The 14,427-nt window shown below is 35.3% G+C and overlaps 1 protein-coding gene across 4 annotated transcripts in view; it reads left to right on the top strand.

Moving 5' to 3' along the window:
• Positions 1 to 11,069, top strand: part of POT1 (protection of telomeres 1) — a 137,784-nt gene extending 126,715 nt beyond the window's left edge. For all 4 annotated transcript variants that reach the window (XM_080575734.1, XM_080575733.1, XM_080575732.1 and 1 more), the window contains exons 16-20: positions 2,812 to 2,947; positions 4,660 to 4,754; positions 6,275 to 6,366; positions 8,307 to 8,412; positions 9,395 to 11,069. In XM_080575734.1, the coding sequence (XP_080431860.1) occupies positions 2,812 to 2,947; positions 4,660 to 4,754; positions 6,275 to 6,366; positions 8,307 to 8,412; positions 9,395 to 9,507 (542 nt within the window). In that variant the 3' untranslated portion in view covers positions 9,508 to 11,069. The remainder of the gene's footprint in view (positions 1 to 2,811; positions 2,948 to 4,659; positions 4,755 to 6,274; positions 6,367 to 8,306; positions 8,413 to 9,394) is intronic.
• The last annotated feature ends 3,358 nt before the right edge of the window (positions 11,070 to 14,427 follow it).

Here is a 14,427-nt window from a genome sequence, read left to right on the forward strand (position 1 = left end):
ATACGTTCAATTTACATTCAGTGTAAGTAGTAATAATCATAAAGGCATTTTCTAAAGAAAGGAAAACTCAGCTGGAACTTTGTTAATGTTGTAGACACAGAGGAAAATGTAATCTTTGAAGGCTCATAAGATTGGTCAGGTGCTTCTTCTACCTATTCTAAGCTATACCAGTAAGCTTGTTGGTGCTTCTCCTGAAATTAATATCTGGCTATGTTGTTTTCCAGCTGTGCTTACTGATTTTTTGGTTCACATTTGAAGTCTGGTTGAGCCTTCTAAAAATAATTTTTAGTCTTGATATTGTAAAGGTATGGAAGTCGTATGATACAAGCTTACATTTAACTTTGTCAGCCTCTGGATGTCAGTGTTGTTTCAGACAAATAGAGCTTCTCGTAGCATGTTGGTTTTTTTAAATCAGATTTGCTTCAGGGAAGAGAAATATCCACTAAAGTTTAAATAAAGCAATTTAGCAAGAATCCAAATAAGGAATATTTTTGATAGAATAAGAATAATAAATTCTCAGTACAAAACAAAGTCCTTAATTTTCCCGAAGTATTGATGTGAATAAGTAAATGTGAGTCAGGTGGTCCTTTGCATCAGAGTCAATAGCAGACCACTTCTGTTTCCTGTTGTTTTATGTTTGACTAATTCTGATAGCAGGCTTATGCCTCTGACATGTTCCAAACTGGATTTGTGTGTGTGTGTGTAATCCAACCATATCTTTGCAGGGAAAAAAAGAAATAATGAAATATTTCTACTGCGTTCTTTTAAAATAACTAAAACATGACTTGTTCTTTTTCAGATTTTAAAATGACAGCAACTAAGTATCTGTGCATGTGGAAATACCTGCTTCATGTTGGAACATAGGCAGTATTTTAGCTCCTTTTTTTCCCAGGATGTTGATCATGAACCCTTTCCAAGCCACATGCTAGTTTCACTTTCATCTTATACGTTTTTGGAGGTTAAGATTTTGAAGTCTCCCTAGAAATCTTCCTAATACTTCTCCAGATACAGACCAAACTCCAAGGCCAAATGCATTATGACAATTAATAGACAGGCACGGTCAAGTTTCTGTTTGCTCGTTAAACACAAGCAAATTTCTCTTGTCTTAACATGAGACTCTATTCTTCCCTATGATCATTATACTGAAGCAAGAACTTCTTGTCTTGTGTTTGGCACCTATTGCACTGGGATTGAGGAAATAGTTGGATAATGGACAGAACTTCTAGGTGAGCCTTTGTAGGGAGTGAGGGAAATCTATGACTATTGCTGCAGATCAGTTGAACTGAAGAGTGAAATGTTAGTTAACACGTAGATTATTGCTCCTTGCATATTCTCATTATTTTTAATGATATGAATCACAGTGATTTCATATAACCCCTGGTAATTCTGTATGTTTTATGCTAGTCTCGTAGGAGCCAGAATACATTCACTAGATACAACTTCATATTAGAGCAAAGTTGAAAGTTGGGAGGCCTTTTAGCAATGCCATAGTTAAAACTACCCTGAATTCAGTATATTTATTCCTTTTTCAGTATATTTATTCCTTTGATGAGAGTTAGGCTGCATATGAGAGGCTTTAACTACATCACTGGACTTGGAGGACCTTTGGAGAAGCTATTTCAGATATATCTGTCTGTTTTCCTTAAACTTTTTTTATCAGTTGCTCATTGAGGATGTTTTGTGTTATTGTGCATTTTTGTATCACCAGCGCACCTTTATTGATATGCACCTTTATTGATATGCACCTTTATTGATATGCACCTTTATTGATTTCTTCTCTAGTTATATCTGAAATACAAGTTACAAATATATACACTAAATATTTTACATCCCGGTGCCATAATTGCTTGTCATAAAATCTTTGAAAGGCCTTAATTAGAGTTAGTGATAAACGACAGTTGTAGAAAATATTTGTTTGCTCACTTTTTTTTATTATGTGTTGTTTGGTAGTTGATTAAATAGTATATTTTTATTGAACTGCTATTTCCAAATAAATAAGGAGGAACTGCTGACTCCCTCAAGTGTAGAGAGGCCTTGCAGAGAGATCTTTACAGACTAGAGGGCTGGGCAGTCACCAACTTCATAAAGTTTAAAAAGAGCGAGTGTTAGATTCTGCATCTGGGGTGGAGGAGTCTTGGTACACACACAGACTGGGGCACAAGATGCTGGAGAGATCTCTTTACTAGATCAGATCCCACAGATAGGGATCTAGGGTTTTTGGTTGACAACAAGTTGAATATAAGCTAGCAGCATCGCCTGGCAGCCAGAAGGGCCAACCGTACACTGGAGCGCATCAGGCACAGCATTGCTAGCCAGTTGAGGGAAGGGTTTGTTCACTGTTCTGTGCTGGTCAGGCCTCCTGTCAAATGTGATGTGTTTAAATTGGTACTTTTTCATAAACTGATGATTGAAAATTAATAGGTTTTTGCCATGTAGAAGCTGGAAAACCAGTTACTAAGATGAAGTTGCACATTTTCTTTATTCTTTTTTTTTTAAGACAATTACTAGTAAAATCATAGTAGAAATGATATGGAAGTGATTTTAACTAAATAGAGCTTCATGGTTACCATGATAACTCTAAGGAAGATATTAAGACATCTGCTCTAATAAATCCATCTTTGATTTTTTTTATTGAGTTTGATGTTGAGGTAGTGAGAAGATAATGGACCTTTTTTCATTTTTTTTTTTTCCCATAATGGGTTTCAGTTTTTAGTGGAAGTCCTGAAATGAATATCCAGGCAGCCAGGAAACACAACTTGTTCAATTTATTCTTGATTACAGTTTAAGAAAACATTTTTCTGTTTTTAATAGGTGGAACATCAAAAGAAATCTGGAAGCTTACAAGAAGATTTAAATGTGTTATTCCTGTGAGATCCACAAAGAATGATCTTGAATTATTAGATCTTTCAGCTCCTTTTCTTTTACAAGGAAAAGTAAAATATTATGGGTAGGTTTAAAGGTGTATTTATTAATACATTAAGAGTTGCAGTATTAAATGGAGATCATTTCCTTCAGTAATTCACATGACAGTGCTCAAGGAATAATGTTTCCAAAGAATCTTTGATACAAAGGATGTATAAAAGCATCCTTTTGACTGAACTGTAGTTGGGTATCTTGCTCACTTGCAGTATAAAACATACACCTTTAATTACACAGCAACCCAGCTTCAGTCTTGCCTTCGGTCTGTGTTTACAGCGTTGACTACATAGACAGAAATGTGCATATAAGCCTCTTCAGGCTGCAGAATGCCTAAATCTTCCTTTTGAGTCCAAATCTCCTATTTTCTGGACAGTCAAATACCATTTTCTGGTCTTACTCAGTAGACTTAAGATCAAAACATATGTTGCTTTAAAATTGTAAGCTGTTTTTTTTTTTCCACGTAGATAACACAGACCCCAGAAAATGAATTCAGGCTGTCGATCCAAGTCTTGTTCTCTGTCTAATTCCTAGTGCTGGGAAAGCTTGATTTTTGGACAACCTTTTCTCACCATTTGCTGTATATTGAGATCCACAACACTGCAAAATACCTTGCCTATTTGTGGATGACAGTAGCTGTAGGAACAACTTCAACAGGTGTCTGAATTCCACAGTTCCCAGAGCTGTGGAATGTGGTATGCTCATCTAGGTCTGCTGTCTGTGCTGTGACTTGGAATACTTTATTCCTGTTCAATGAGTGCTAGCAGCAGTATGTTTTCCCAGTACTGCACAGCAGCATACAGGTCAGAAAACTCAGAAATACCAGTTTACCTCATGCAAGCTACTAAGTCCTCCTTCTTGGCAATCCTAATAACTTCAAGCAGAGCTCTGTGTTGCACTACTTCAGGCCTGTAGGCAGTAAAAAATAAATTTAAAAAAAATCTATGCAGAAATATCGCATATTTTATGCGAACCCTAATGGGGCCTGATAAAATGAATACAGATGCCATTTACCATATATTGTTTTGACCTTTCCAAATGTGGCTGTTCACAACTTTTTGAAATAAATAAAATTAACTTCATTGAACTTCATTGAGCTTGGCTTCATATCCCTTGGATGGAATTAGGCCTGTTGACTTTTGACATGTAGCTCAAATAGATAATGCATGTTTAATTTGATTTCTAACTGTAACATGCTAGCACAGAAGCTTAATTTGGAAAAAATAGCTATTCTGTTATTTTGCTTCTTGAGGAAAATGAGAAGAACTTTTGGAAATTTTTCAGTATTTTCATCTACTTGCAGCATTTACTTACTATGTCACATTTTGTAAAATTCATAATGATATGTAAATATGTCAGCAGTAAAAGCAAGAGATAGCTTTAATAGCTCAATTAATGTTTGAACATAGGTAAAGCCAAGTTTCTCTTCTAACTCTGTTGTGTTTTTAGAGGATGTTGTAAGTTCAGATTAATTCTTGCTATTACAAAAAGAGATGTTGTTTGAATTGCTGAATAACTCAGTGGTGATATTTCTTTTCAGGGATGATTCAAAAGCAGCATTAAGGATTTTGATGTAGTCTAAAGCTTGTGTGTCCAGTGAAATAGTTGTTGAAAGCAGCAATAGAAATACTTTTGTGCTCCCATTGAGTAAGGAAATCTGAATGACTTCTGATCTGTGCAGAAAGCCTCTAGTATTAACCTTTCTGTGCTTGGTTGGTCTTACCATCTCGTTTTAAATGCTAGGTGCAAGCAGTGTTCAACTCCAAAGCCTATTAAGAATCTAAGTTCCCTGGCAGCAGAACCACGACCGTCATGGGAACCAACCGAAATAGCACAAGGTCAGCTGATGTGATACTGTCCTAAAAGTGTTTTGTGTCCTGATTCTTAAATGTGTATACAAAATAGCTTGGTTTGCAGGTTGCAGTTTTGTATAGAAGGAATGTAAATTATGGCTACCTTTGAGTACAAAGCTGTAAAATTTATTCACCTTTTACAAACTGAAATTAAATATTTCCTTTTTTTCTAGTATGAATTAAATATTCTATATGTTGAATAGTTTATTCTACCATAGTTGTCACTAGTAAAGCTTGTCATAGTGCAGATGTAATTAATCTTTGGTTGCATCAATACAGATGTCATTTTTTAAGCTGTGTACATGCTTGCAGTATTAGAAATTAGTAACGTGCAATTTTTGTGATCTGACTAAAGCAAATCTTATTTAATGATTAATAAAGTTAAACTTTTCATCTGCAAGCCATGTCATGCTAAGCATATTGCAGAGTTGAAAGAAGTAATAGATAAGAGGAAATATACAATAATCTGTGTGTTCTTGCTTTGTGTTTTCCCTCTGTTACTTCATGTAATCAACACATAAAAATGCTGAAGGGAAAATGGAGCTTAAAACTTCATAACACATTAAGGAAAAATAAAAGCATGTTTTCATGCTTATTAATTCATGTTCTTATATATTAAGTTGGAATGTCTAGCAGTATCTAAGCTTGATAAATACTTCATAAAAGAAGAAAGTATTCAAGCAATACAGTGTTTATCTTAAACTGTCATTCGGTTAAATAAATGTAAATACGTAGCAAACTGTGTTGCAGCAGCTATGACTGACATGCAATCCTCAAAATGAAAGCATTGTTAATTAAATGCTTTGCAGCATTTACATTATTTTATGTATATTATTCTTTCATCATCTGTATTTTCAGACTAAATGATAACCAACAAATATATCAGATAAAACCTAAAATGGCTAGCCAATTTAAGTAAATGTGCCCAGAAAAGATTGATGCTGAGTTGCAGTAACTTTGTAAGTTTAAGGTGTTTGCAGGATAATGGTTGCTGTTACCAGCGAGATAATGAATATAGTCACTTACTTATAATGGATTATTTTCAGAACTGCCAGTAAAATTCTTCTGAGTAAGGGTTTACCTGGTAACTTTTACTATGTCATATAAAAAAAAGCATTTTCTTCAGAAGATATGTTTTCAGGTGGAATACTGTTTTACCACTGAATTAAGAGCAACTCTCTTAATCTTCCATGAATAAGAGTAGGAGGACCCTACCAAAAGATAGGATCCCTGATCTAAGCAAATATTATCTTTTCTTTTACTGGGGTAAGAGTATTCTAAAACGTCTCTGTATTTGTAGAGCCTCACTTGTTAAAGTTTCCAGGCAAATTGCAATGTGCTCTCAAAGTATGAACAGAGAGCCTTTATTTTTTGGCCTATTGACTTATGCTTTTAATTACAGTATTCAAAGTAAGTTACCATTAAAGGAGGGATAGTGTCAGTTCCAGTTGTTATGGTTTGTCTTGCATATTCACTACATAAAACAGCTCCATTTTTTTCTTCAGTTTTAGGTATTGAACCACTCCAGTATGTGTTTATTATGAAGTTTACACTGGTTGATGGAACAGGAGCACTAAATGCATACCTTTTTGATTATGTAAGTAAACCTTGGTAAAGGCAGACTATATGGATCACGTGCATTTGGAGTTTATTTGTTACTAGAATAGCAAATGCGTATATATATAGCAAATGCGTATATATAGAAGTATTTGTTCTAAGTTACCTGCATTGTTTTATGGTGACCATTACAAGTGTTATAATGTTATTGGTACTGTGCATCAATGAAGATGCACAGAATACAATTTTTAGTAATTTTTCAATAAAATATCAAAGTATAGAATATCAAAGTATAATGACAAAGCTGGAGCTAGGAGATAATTTTATCTTTCCATAGACCTTTATACATGGCATAATTTCACTTTTATTGGCGGTGTTAAATTATGGAGCCTGAATGCTGTGTGAATGAGTTTCAGGATTTGCACAGGTAGCTTCCAGTTAATTCAAAATCTCGTGACTTCTTTAACTCCTAGTAGAATCTAATATTAGTTATCCATTTAGTAATTCCTGGTTTGTTTTTTTTCCGTATGAAGTAGTAGAGGCCTTCCTTCCCCTGATCCTAGGCTGTAGCTATAGCCATACAGCTAAGTCTTTGATTCCTGAAGCAGTTTATTCCACTGCTTTGCTAACCTTAGGTAACCTTTGCTAACCTAATTAATCTTTCAGTCTTCTCTGAAGCAACTAAAGGCCACTGAGACAGTGAAGAACACATACTTTTCTTGTCACTACACACTGAATGAGTTTTCCTTCTGAATACTAGTCATCTTCTCCTCCTACTGTCCATTGTCTTTTCATATACAGAAACTAAACTGCAAAGGGAGGTGGGGAAAAAGATTTTAAACCAACTCTTGATTCAGAATTCCAGAAATCTTTACTTCAGAGTAGCCTGGATTCTTATCAGGTATTGCTCAGTACTATAGCTCAGCTGCAGGAAAAAGAAACAACAGTTTTTCTGAAGTGCCAGCTGCCATTCCTGCTGGTGGTAACTTCAAAGGCAACCAATACGTTCCAAGCCTGAACTTTGGTCCCTTAGCATCACCTGAGATGGAACTGAGCTACTTTGAAGTACAACTTTACACCAGCTTCCGGTCACACTTTTATAGAAATGCTCTCAGTTCTTTTCTTCTTTATGTAATCATTGAAGGAAAACATTGAAAAGGTGAATAGTCAGAAGAACTTGGAGTGAGAGGAAAAAGTAGTTGTGTGTGTGTCAGTTTTGCTACAGGATTACCTGCTAACTACCAATCAGTTCTGTTAAATGTCTTATACAAAAATTACACAAAAGGTAGATTATTCTCTGTTTATTTTTTTTAAAGGAGAAATTGCCATCAAAAATTTGAACTCACTTTGAAAGCTATAAGGTGAATAGCTCTGAGAGATACAAGATTAGGTAACAAGCTTGGAAAGAATAAATGGGAGCTTTGTCAGTGATGTTACTGTATATAGTTTAAAAAAAAAAAAAATACAAAGAGGTTTATCTAACATTTCCTTGCTCCATTTGTATTTTATTCTTCCATGCAGAAACGCATCCTGCATCATGAGCCCTTCTCCATTGTTTTTAAACTTTCAAAAAGTGGAAGAGAATTCCACTTGAACTCCCTTTCAAGTGTGAAAGTATGAAGCCGAATTGCAGTGCCCCCTTGTTTTCAAAGGGCTGACTGTCCTCTCTCGCCTTAACGTTGTCTGATAATGGAGATTTATGAGAGATACTTGCCAATTGCATGTACACACTTATGTATGCAGGTGTGTTAGTAATATATATAGTGTTTTCTGGGTGGCTGTAGTCCCTGAATACTAAGGAGTACTGAAACACAGGCTACTATTCTTTCTGACAGTTTGTTGTCTTCCTGTTAAAAATCATATTTTTCTTCTGTTAACTCTCTGGATAATTTAAGTTCTTTAAAAGGACAAGCAGTCAGGATTCTGGCTAATGGTTTCTTACCCTTCTTCCAACCCTTTATGATTTCTGTTCTCTTTCAGGAGAAGTTCTTCCAAATTCCTGCCTCTGAAATTTTAAGTAATAATTTTCTTCAGCAAAAGATGCAGATGACCATGAATACACTTTGTCCTCCAGGAAGAAAATTAGGTTAGGTTGATGTTATTTTAAAGGGGGGTGAGAAGGGAAAGGGTCTTTCTGTCTGCTATTACGTATGCGAAGTCTTAGAATTGAACTTATGCATGGGTAAAACTCAGAACCAAGAAATTCAGGGAGTCTTTAAGGGGAGTTCCATTTAATTTGCTTTTATGTATTTCTTCAATAGTAGAAGACCCTTTTGAGCGAGAAAAGTAATGGTTCAGTAAATTTTCATGTGGCATGCAGTGCTGTGTGAATACAGTCATGTTTAGGTATGCACTAACATGTTGATTGTATTCATACAGAAGTTTGTTGGAACTGTACTGAATGTCACAGCGCATTAGGGTAAACTGAAAGGGAATTCAGTGTATTGTTCGTGCTGTGTGAGAGATTCTTCTTCTGAATGCACATACTGATTTAGAGCATCCCTTGCTACAGGAAACATCCATGGAAATTAAGCAAAAAAGCTTCAATCCAGATTCAGTCAAAGAGATTTTCATACAGTATTTCTGCTGTGGCAGAAATTCTCTATGCCCAAACCACGCACATCCAAGGTAGCCACAGCTTCAACCTCAGGAGCATACTCCACGAAGTACATGGATATCAATGACAACCATACCAGAGTCTTTACTTTTAAAAGACTGTCCTACTGTAAAGGGTGTAAAGGATTCCCTTTTGAGACCAATTTCATTAGTCTTAGTATCACTGAGATGAGTTTTTATTATTGGGAGGTCTTTATGCTACACTGTTGTACAAATACAACCAAGTGGTATGGGGGTGGGAGTGGTCTTGGAGGCTAATTGTCACTGAATACCATTTCAGATGGTGCAGTAAATTTTAACACAAATTGGAATACTAGTTATGAATTTTAATTTCAAATTAGTAATTGATTTTTATTCTCTTTAAATATTTTACATGTTTAGATCCTAGTTAAGTTCTACTTCTATAAAAGTTAGAAATGAATATTAAATCATAATTTGGTTTTGATTTGTAGATGACTTGCCATGGCTGGAATGCTTCATCAAGTCCTATAACATCACAGATGGGAAGAAACAGCAAGTTTATTACCAAATTTTTGACACTACGGTTGCTGAAGATGTTGTATAGTAATGTGTTACTGGTAGAAAGTAATTCTGTAAGAATCTTTTTTTTTTTTTTTGGATTGGAGACTGTATAATAAAACCTATGTTCCTTTCTTAGGAATTGAGCCTGTGTGCATTAAGTTTTAGTTTCTGTATTGAGTTAAGGTGAATGGGAATTTTGTTTTGATGTATTTACTATATTCCTGGCACACAGCCTTGTGATCTGAGTGCAGTTGGAGGTGGTAAGCAATTGGAAGCAATCTAGTATCCTGCTATCTTTCAAAAAGGCAGTGATGAGGTTACTTTAAACTGGTGAATTTTACTTAGAAAATGCAGTCAGAATGATGCTGCGTAGTTCATTTCTATATTAAAATAAGCATTGTCAGTAGAGATACAGAAAAGGAGCTGTTCAGTAAACTTTCAAACTATTTTCTACAAGTGTTTTGGTGGCGTAACAAATATGGTCATGTAATGATTATCACTAAAGTTAAAGTCAAGTCATGAAAGTAAGCTGAAGGAAAATTGTAAACTGAATATTGGTATTCACTAGATTGTAATGATTTTTTAAGGTGGCCCTATTGGGGACCAGAGTTGTTATCATGTTTATTACCTGGCTGTTTTCAAAGGCTCTCACATATCGGGGTAAATTTTCTGTCACATTACACTGCCCGTATCTGACTTTTCTATCTTTCATAATGAGGTTGTATGACTAAATTTAGAGAAACCAAACCAATATAGTGACGTCATGGCTTGAAAATACTGCTCGAGTAGGAAAATTACTTGATGGTTTTACTTTGCATTCAGAAGTACATAGGACAAATTCGGGACATGTTTCTTCAGTGATAATTAATTTAGAAATCCCTGTCAAATCAAATGCTTCCCATCAGAGAAAAATCACTTAATATTTACAACAGCTGTTTTTTAAGGGAGTTCAGAAGCAAGATGCAATACTTGTAAGTAGATTATTATTTTGATAGTAGATGACACTTTCTTTTTTAATTTTTATGGGATGCTTACTAGATTATACAATTTGTCAATTTAAAATTTAGTCTACATATTTTCTGATACTCTAAAAATTTATAGTGAGTTTACGTGCCATAAATCTGGAGAATGTGTTCTTTATTGATCAGTGTATGGGGAGAACGAATATTAAAGGGGGTGGTTATTGCATATTTACTTTAAAAGCTAGGTAAAAACTCAACTTTGGAATGGGGCTAGCAGTTTACCAAAGAGCAGTACTGACTTATCAAACATTGCCCGAATCTGTGAACAGACACATAAGAAGAAAAAATAATTATAAAGGATATTATAAAACTTTAGACACTGGCAGGATCCCAGTGATTTCAGAAGTTAGGATTTAAATTGAAGGCAATCTTTTTTGCTTTTCTTGTATATAGTGCATGAAAACTTTTGAAGATATTTTGATTTTTAGATTTTTGTTAACAACTGATAACAGATATTGATAATTTACATTTTATTGTAAATAAGTCTTTTCATCACATCCCGTGTCTGAGATGCCTCTCAGAAAACTGACGCTTTTCTGCTGTTGAATATTGTATTAAAACGTTTATTAAAGATTTTTCCAAATACTGTGTTTTTTGTATTTGAATTCTAGTTCCTAGTTCATAAGACAGTGAAAACTTAGTCATGAATAGCCTTCCTCCAACAAAATGCATTGTTTGTATAGTTTGTTGATTGAAACATGTACATTTAATTCTCTTTCCAAATATAATTCATAGAAATAATTTTAATTAGTAGTGAAACATTAATGTGTTTTACAATACTAGAGATCACTGTATAGAAAAAAGAATTCGTGCACAGAGTTGAAAATGTCTGCTTCATTGGTAGCCTTTAATATGGAGTGATGGAAGTCATTGAGATGGGACACTGACCTTTAGTTTACCTGTTCTCATCAACACTGAGACCTGTGAATGGTTGAAAATCTTGAGATTGCTGTGTCCTGGACTTTGAACATCAACAGAGAGAGGTTTCTGGAAGCTGTGCATTTCAGAGAGCAAGTTACTCTTAGCCATTAGCAACCTTCTGTAATAGAAGTAGAAGTCACATTTCCCATGGTCGATTTCTTAACTATGTGATTTAAGTTTCTAAAATATTACTAAAATACCATGTCTGTTTTTAATAGTTTCTGACCTGTTCCAGTATTTTTTTATATATATTCAAAAACACTCCAGAATTGAAACAACAGATCAGGTTAGTATCTGTGCACTCAGAACCAGTGAAACAGTCCAGGCATATCTTTCTTATGTCTCATCTTCCTCCACCTATTGCACATCACAGCATACAGGGTAACTGCATCAAAACATTAGTTTTTTTTTTGCTAGAAGTGTGGAGTAAATGACAAATATGCACGGAAAACAAAGTATGTATCACACAGCAACATCACCACTGGCAAGTGCAAAGAATGTCTTTGGAGGAAGTATGAAAGAAAATAAGAAAAATACAAAAAAGCACTAAGGAAACATGAACTCATCACCCCTCACCACCACCAATTAATTGCACAGGTGAGTATATAGAAATGATAAAATTGTAAGTAAGGAGAGACTTCAGGGGGGGAAAAAAAAGGCAAGAAAGCAAAATAAATGTGGAACAGTATTTTGAGGGATTCCCATATGCTTGACTCCTGAAGTCCTTGTTTTAAGGTGTTTTAAACACTTATGGTTGGAAGTCTTTCCAGTCAGTTCAATTTAATTAATTAAATTTTGAAACTCCAACTAAAAAGAATGTACAATAACAACATACATTACAGAAAGAAGAATGCATTTCTGGTAAGTGATCCTGCTGCTCAGTGGTGACTGAACTTTCTCATCAGCTTCTGCTGTTATGGGATACAGAGATTCACAGACAAGACTTTGAAATGTCGTGCTTAATGCTAATCCTTTGGCTACAGAGCAGCAGGAAGTGGGATTGGAGAAAAAAAAAAAAAAAGCAGTGGAGCCCAAGCTAAGAGCCTTAGGTTTGCAACAGAAGGAAGAGAGTTTGTTTTAGTAGAGATGAGTGCTTAGCTCTTCATTGAACCACAGTGTTTTACATCACAGGAGATTTATCGTGTTAAAATATGTGAGGCCAGCATGAACTGTGATACTGCAACAAGGAGCATGGAGTAGTTAAATAAAAATATTTTTTTAAATGGTATGTTTAAATTCAGGTCAGGGTAGAATGGGAGGAGCATTGAAGTTAATGCTTGCTTGAAATTTTCTTCAAATAAGCATTGTTGCAAGTGTACTGAACAATGAATTGGAAATATAAGGATTGGAAACATTCAGCAGCAATGGGGAAGAAAAGGAAAGTTTTAGAGGACAGCAGCAAAGGCAAGAAGTGATGGTAAGGAGGCTTTACGAGACTGATTGCTACAGACCCTGTTCACATCATTTCTTACATATGAAATTTCCAGAAAGAAATGCAGTTTGTGGAAACATCCACCTGATGAAGGATTACCAGGTCTTAAGTGCTTTATAAAAGTAGGGCAGAATTATGTTATAATTAATGAGCCTATCTACAGCAAAGACATGATTGGAATACAGAACTTCCTGCACCCCAGAAAGACATTATAATGTATTTTTCCTTTTTTTTTCTGATAAAACTTCAATATATGGTAACTCCATAACACTGCTGCCCTATCTGCAATTTGTCATCTTCATAAACCCAGCAAAGTGAAAGTCTAGGAATAAATCTCCATTTAGTAGATACTTGCTTTAATTTGAATTTTGTTAGTAAACTAGGGGGAAATATGGTTAGTATGGAAATAGACACTCTAGGTGTGTGTGTGTGAATATTTTATCTCATAACTGTTATATTACATATGCAAAGTTTTGAGCAGAAATTTGTTCCATACCTTCTGTGTGTGTACAGCACGTGAACTACCACTGATTAAAATACAGTTTTGTCAGGTGCCGGCTACATCTTCACAATGCAGTCCACATTTCTGAAGACTGGCTCAAAGACTATCAGGTAGACTTGAATTATGGAGTTATGAATCTGAATTATGGTGTTACTTTATTGAAATGAATTCTGTGAATGATGGCAGGTTAGAAATGTTGCTTGAATTTTGTGACTAGAAGAGCAGCAGAAATGAACAATAAAATCTGCTGATAAAACAGACTTAAGTACAGTCTTTATTTCTTCCTTTTCTCTGCAAATGGCTCCTTAAGCAACTCAGAGCTGCTCTGAATCAATGTTTCAAGTGACAAATATGACTAGTCACAGGCAGGGTGTGTATTAGTTGGGCGGGGGGTTATTGCTTGTAATGGGGAGGGATAAAGGGTGAGCACCAGAGAGCAGCATCTAATGCTATTACCCTGGTATAAATGTACTTTAATACAATACCCCAGCTTGAAGGAAACTTCTGTCACTATTTACTGTGCTAAAGGTGCAAAACCCCATAAGAAGTTGGAGGAGTTGCAGTGATTGAGTTTGACGTAAGCGCACAACTTAAAGAGATGTCAAAGATCATCTTGACATGCCGCCTGTGGTCTCACTGTGCTCGGGTGCCCTAGCACATATGTGTAGTGATGTGCGTAAGGTCATGCTGCTCATAAAGCTACGGTTGTCTTAAAGGTAAGGCGTTTGGCTTCAATTACTCTTCCGCTGTGTGCTGTGTTTTGTCAAGGTGGGCAACAGAAGGTAAAGCAACTAGTGATACACAAGTAAAGGAGAAGGGTGCAGCATGATTTTCCACCAAGGTCATCCATTTATTGGCATTGTGCTGCTGCTTGGGTCCTTGCTTGGAAAAAAAAAAAAAAAAGGAATCTTGAAAAGTTTTGTTTGAGGGCGTGGGAAAAGTCAGAAGTTGTTCATGAAACCTTGAAGGACAGTTAAGATCAAGGAGTGTCCATTAATTATCTAACAATGCACTTTTTAAAAAAAAATCAGATAATGCAACTTGAAAAATCTTGATGCAGAAAGCTGTTGCCTGCCATGAGCTGTA

Source organism: Anser brachyrhynchus (assembly GCF_964034855.1).
Source record: "Anser brachyrhynchus genome assembly, chromosome: 1".
Lineage (NCBI taxonomy): Eukaryota > Metazoa > Chordata > Aves > Anseriformes > Anatidae > Anser > Anser brachyrhynchus.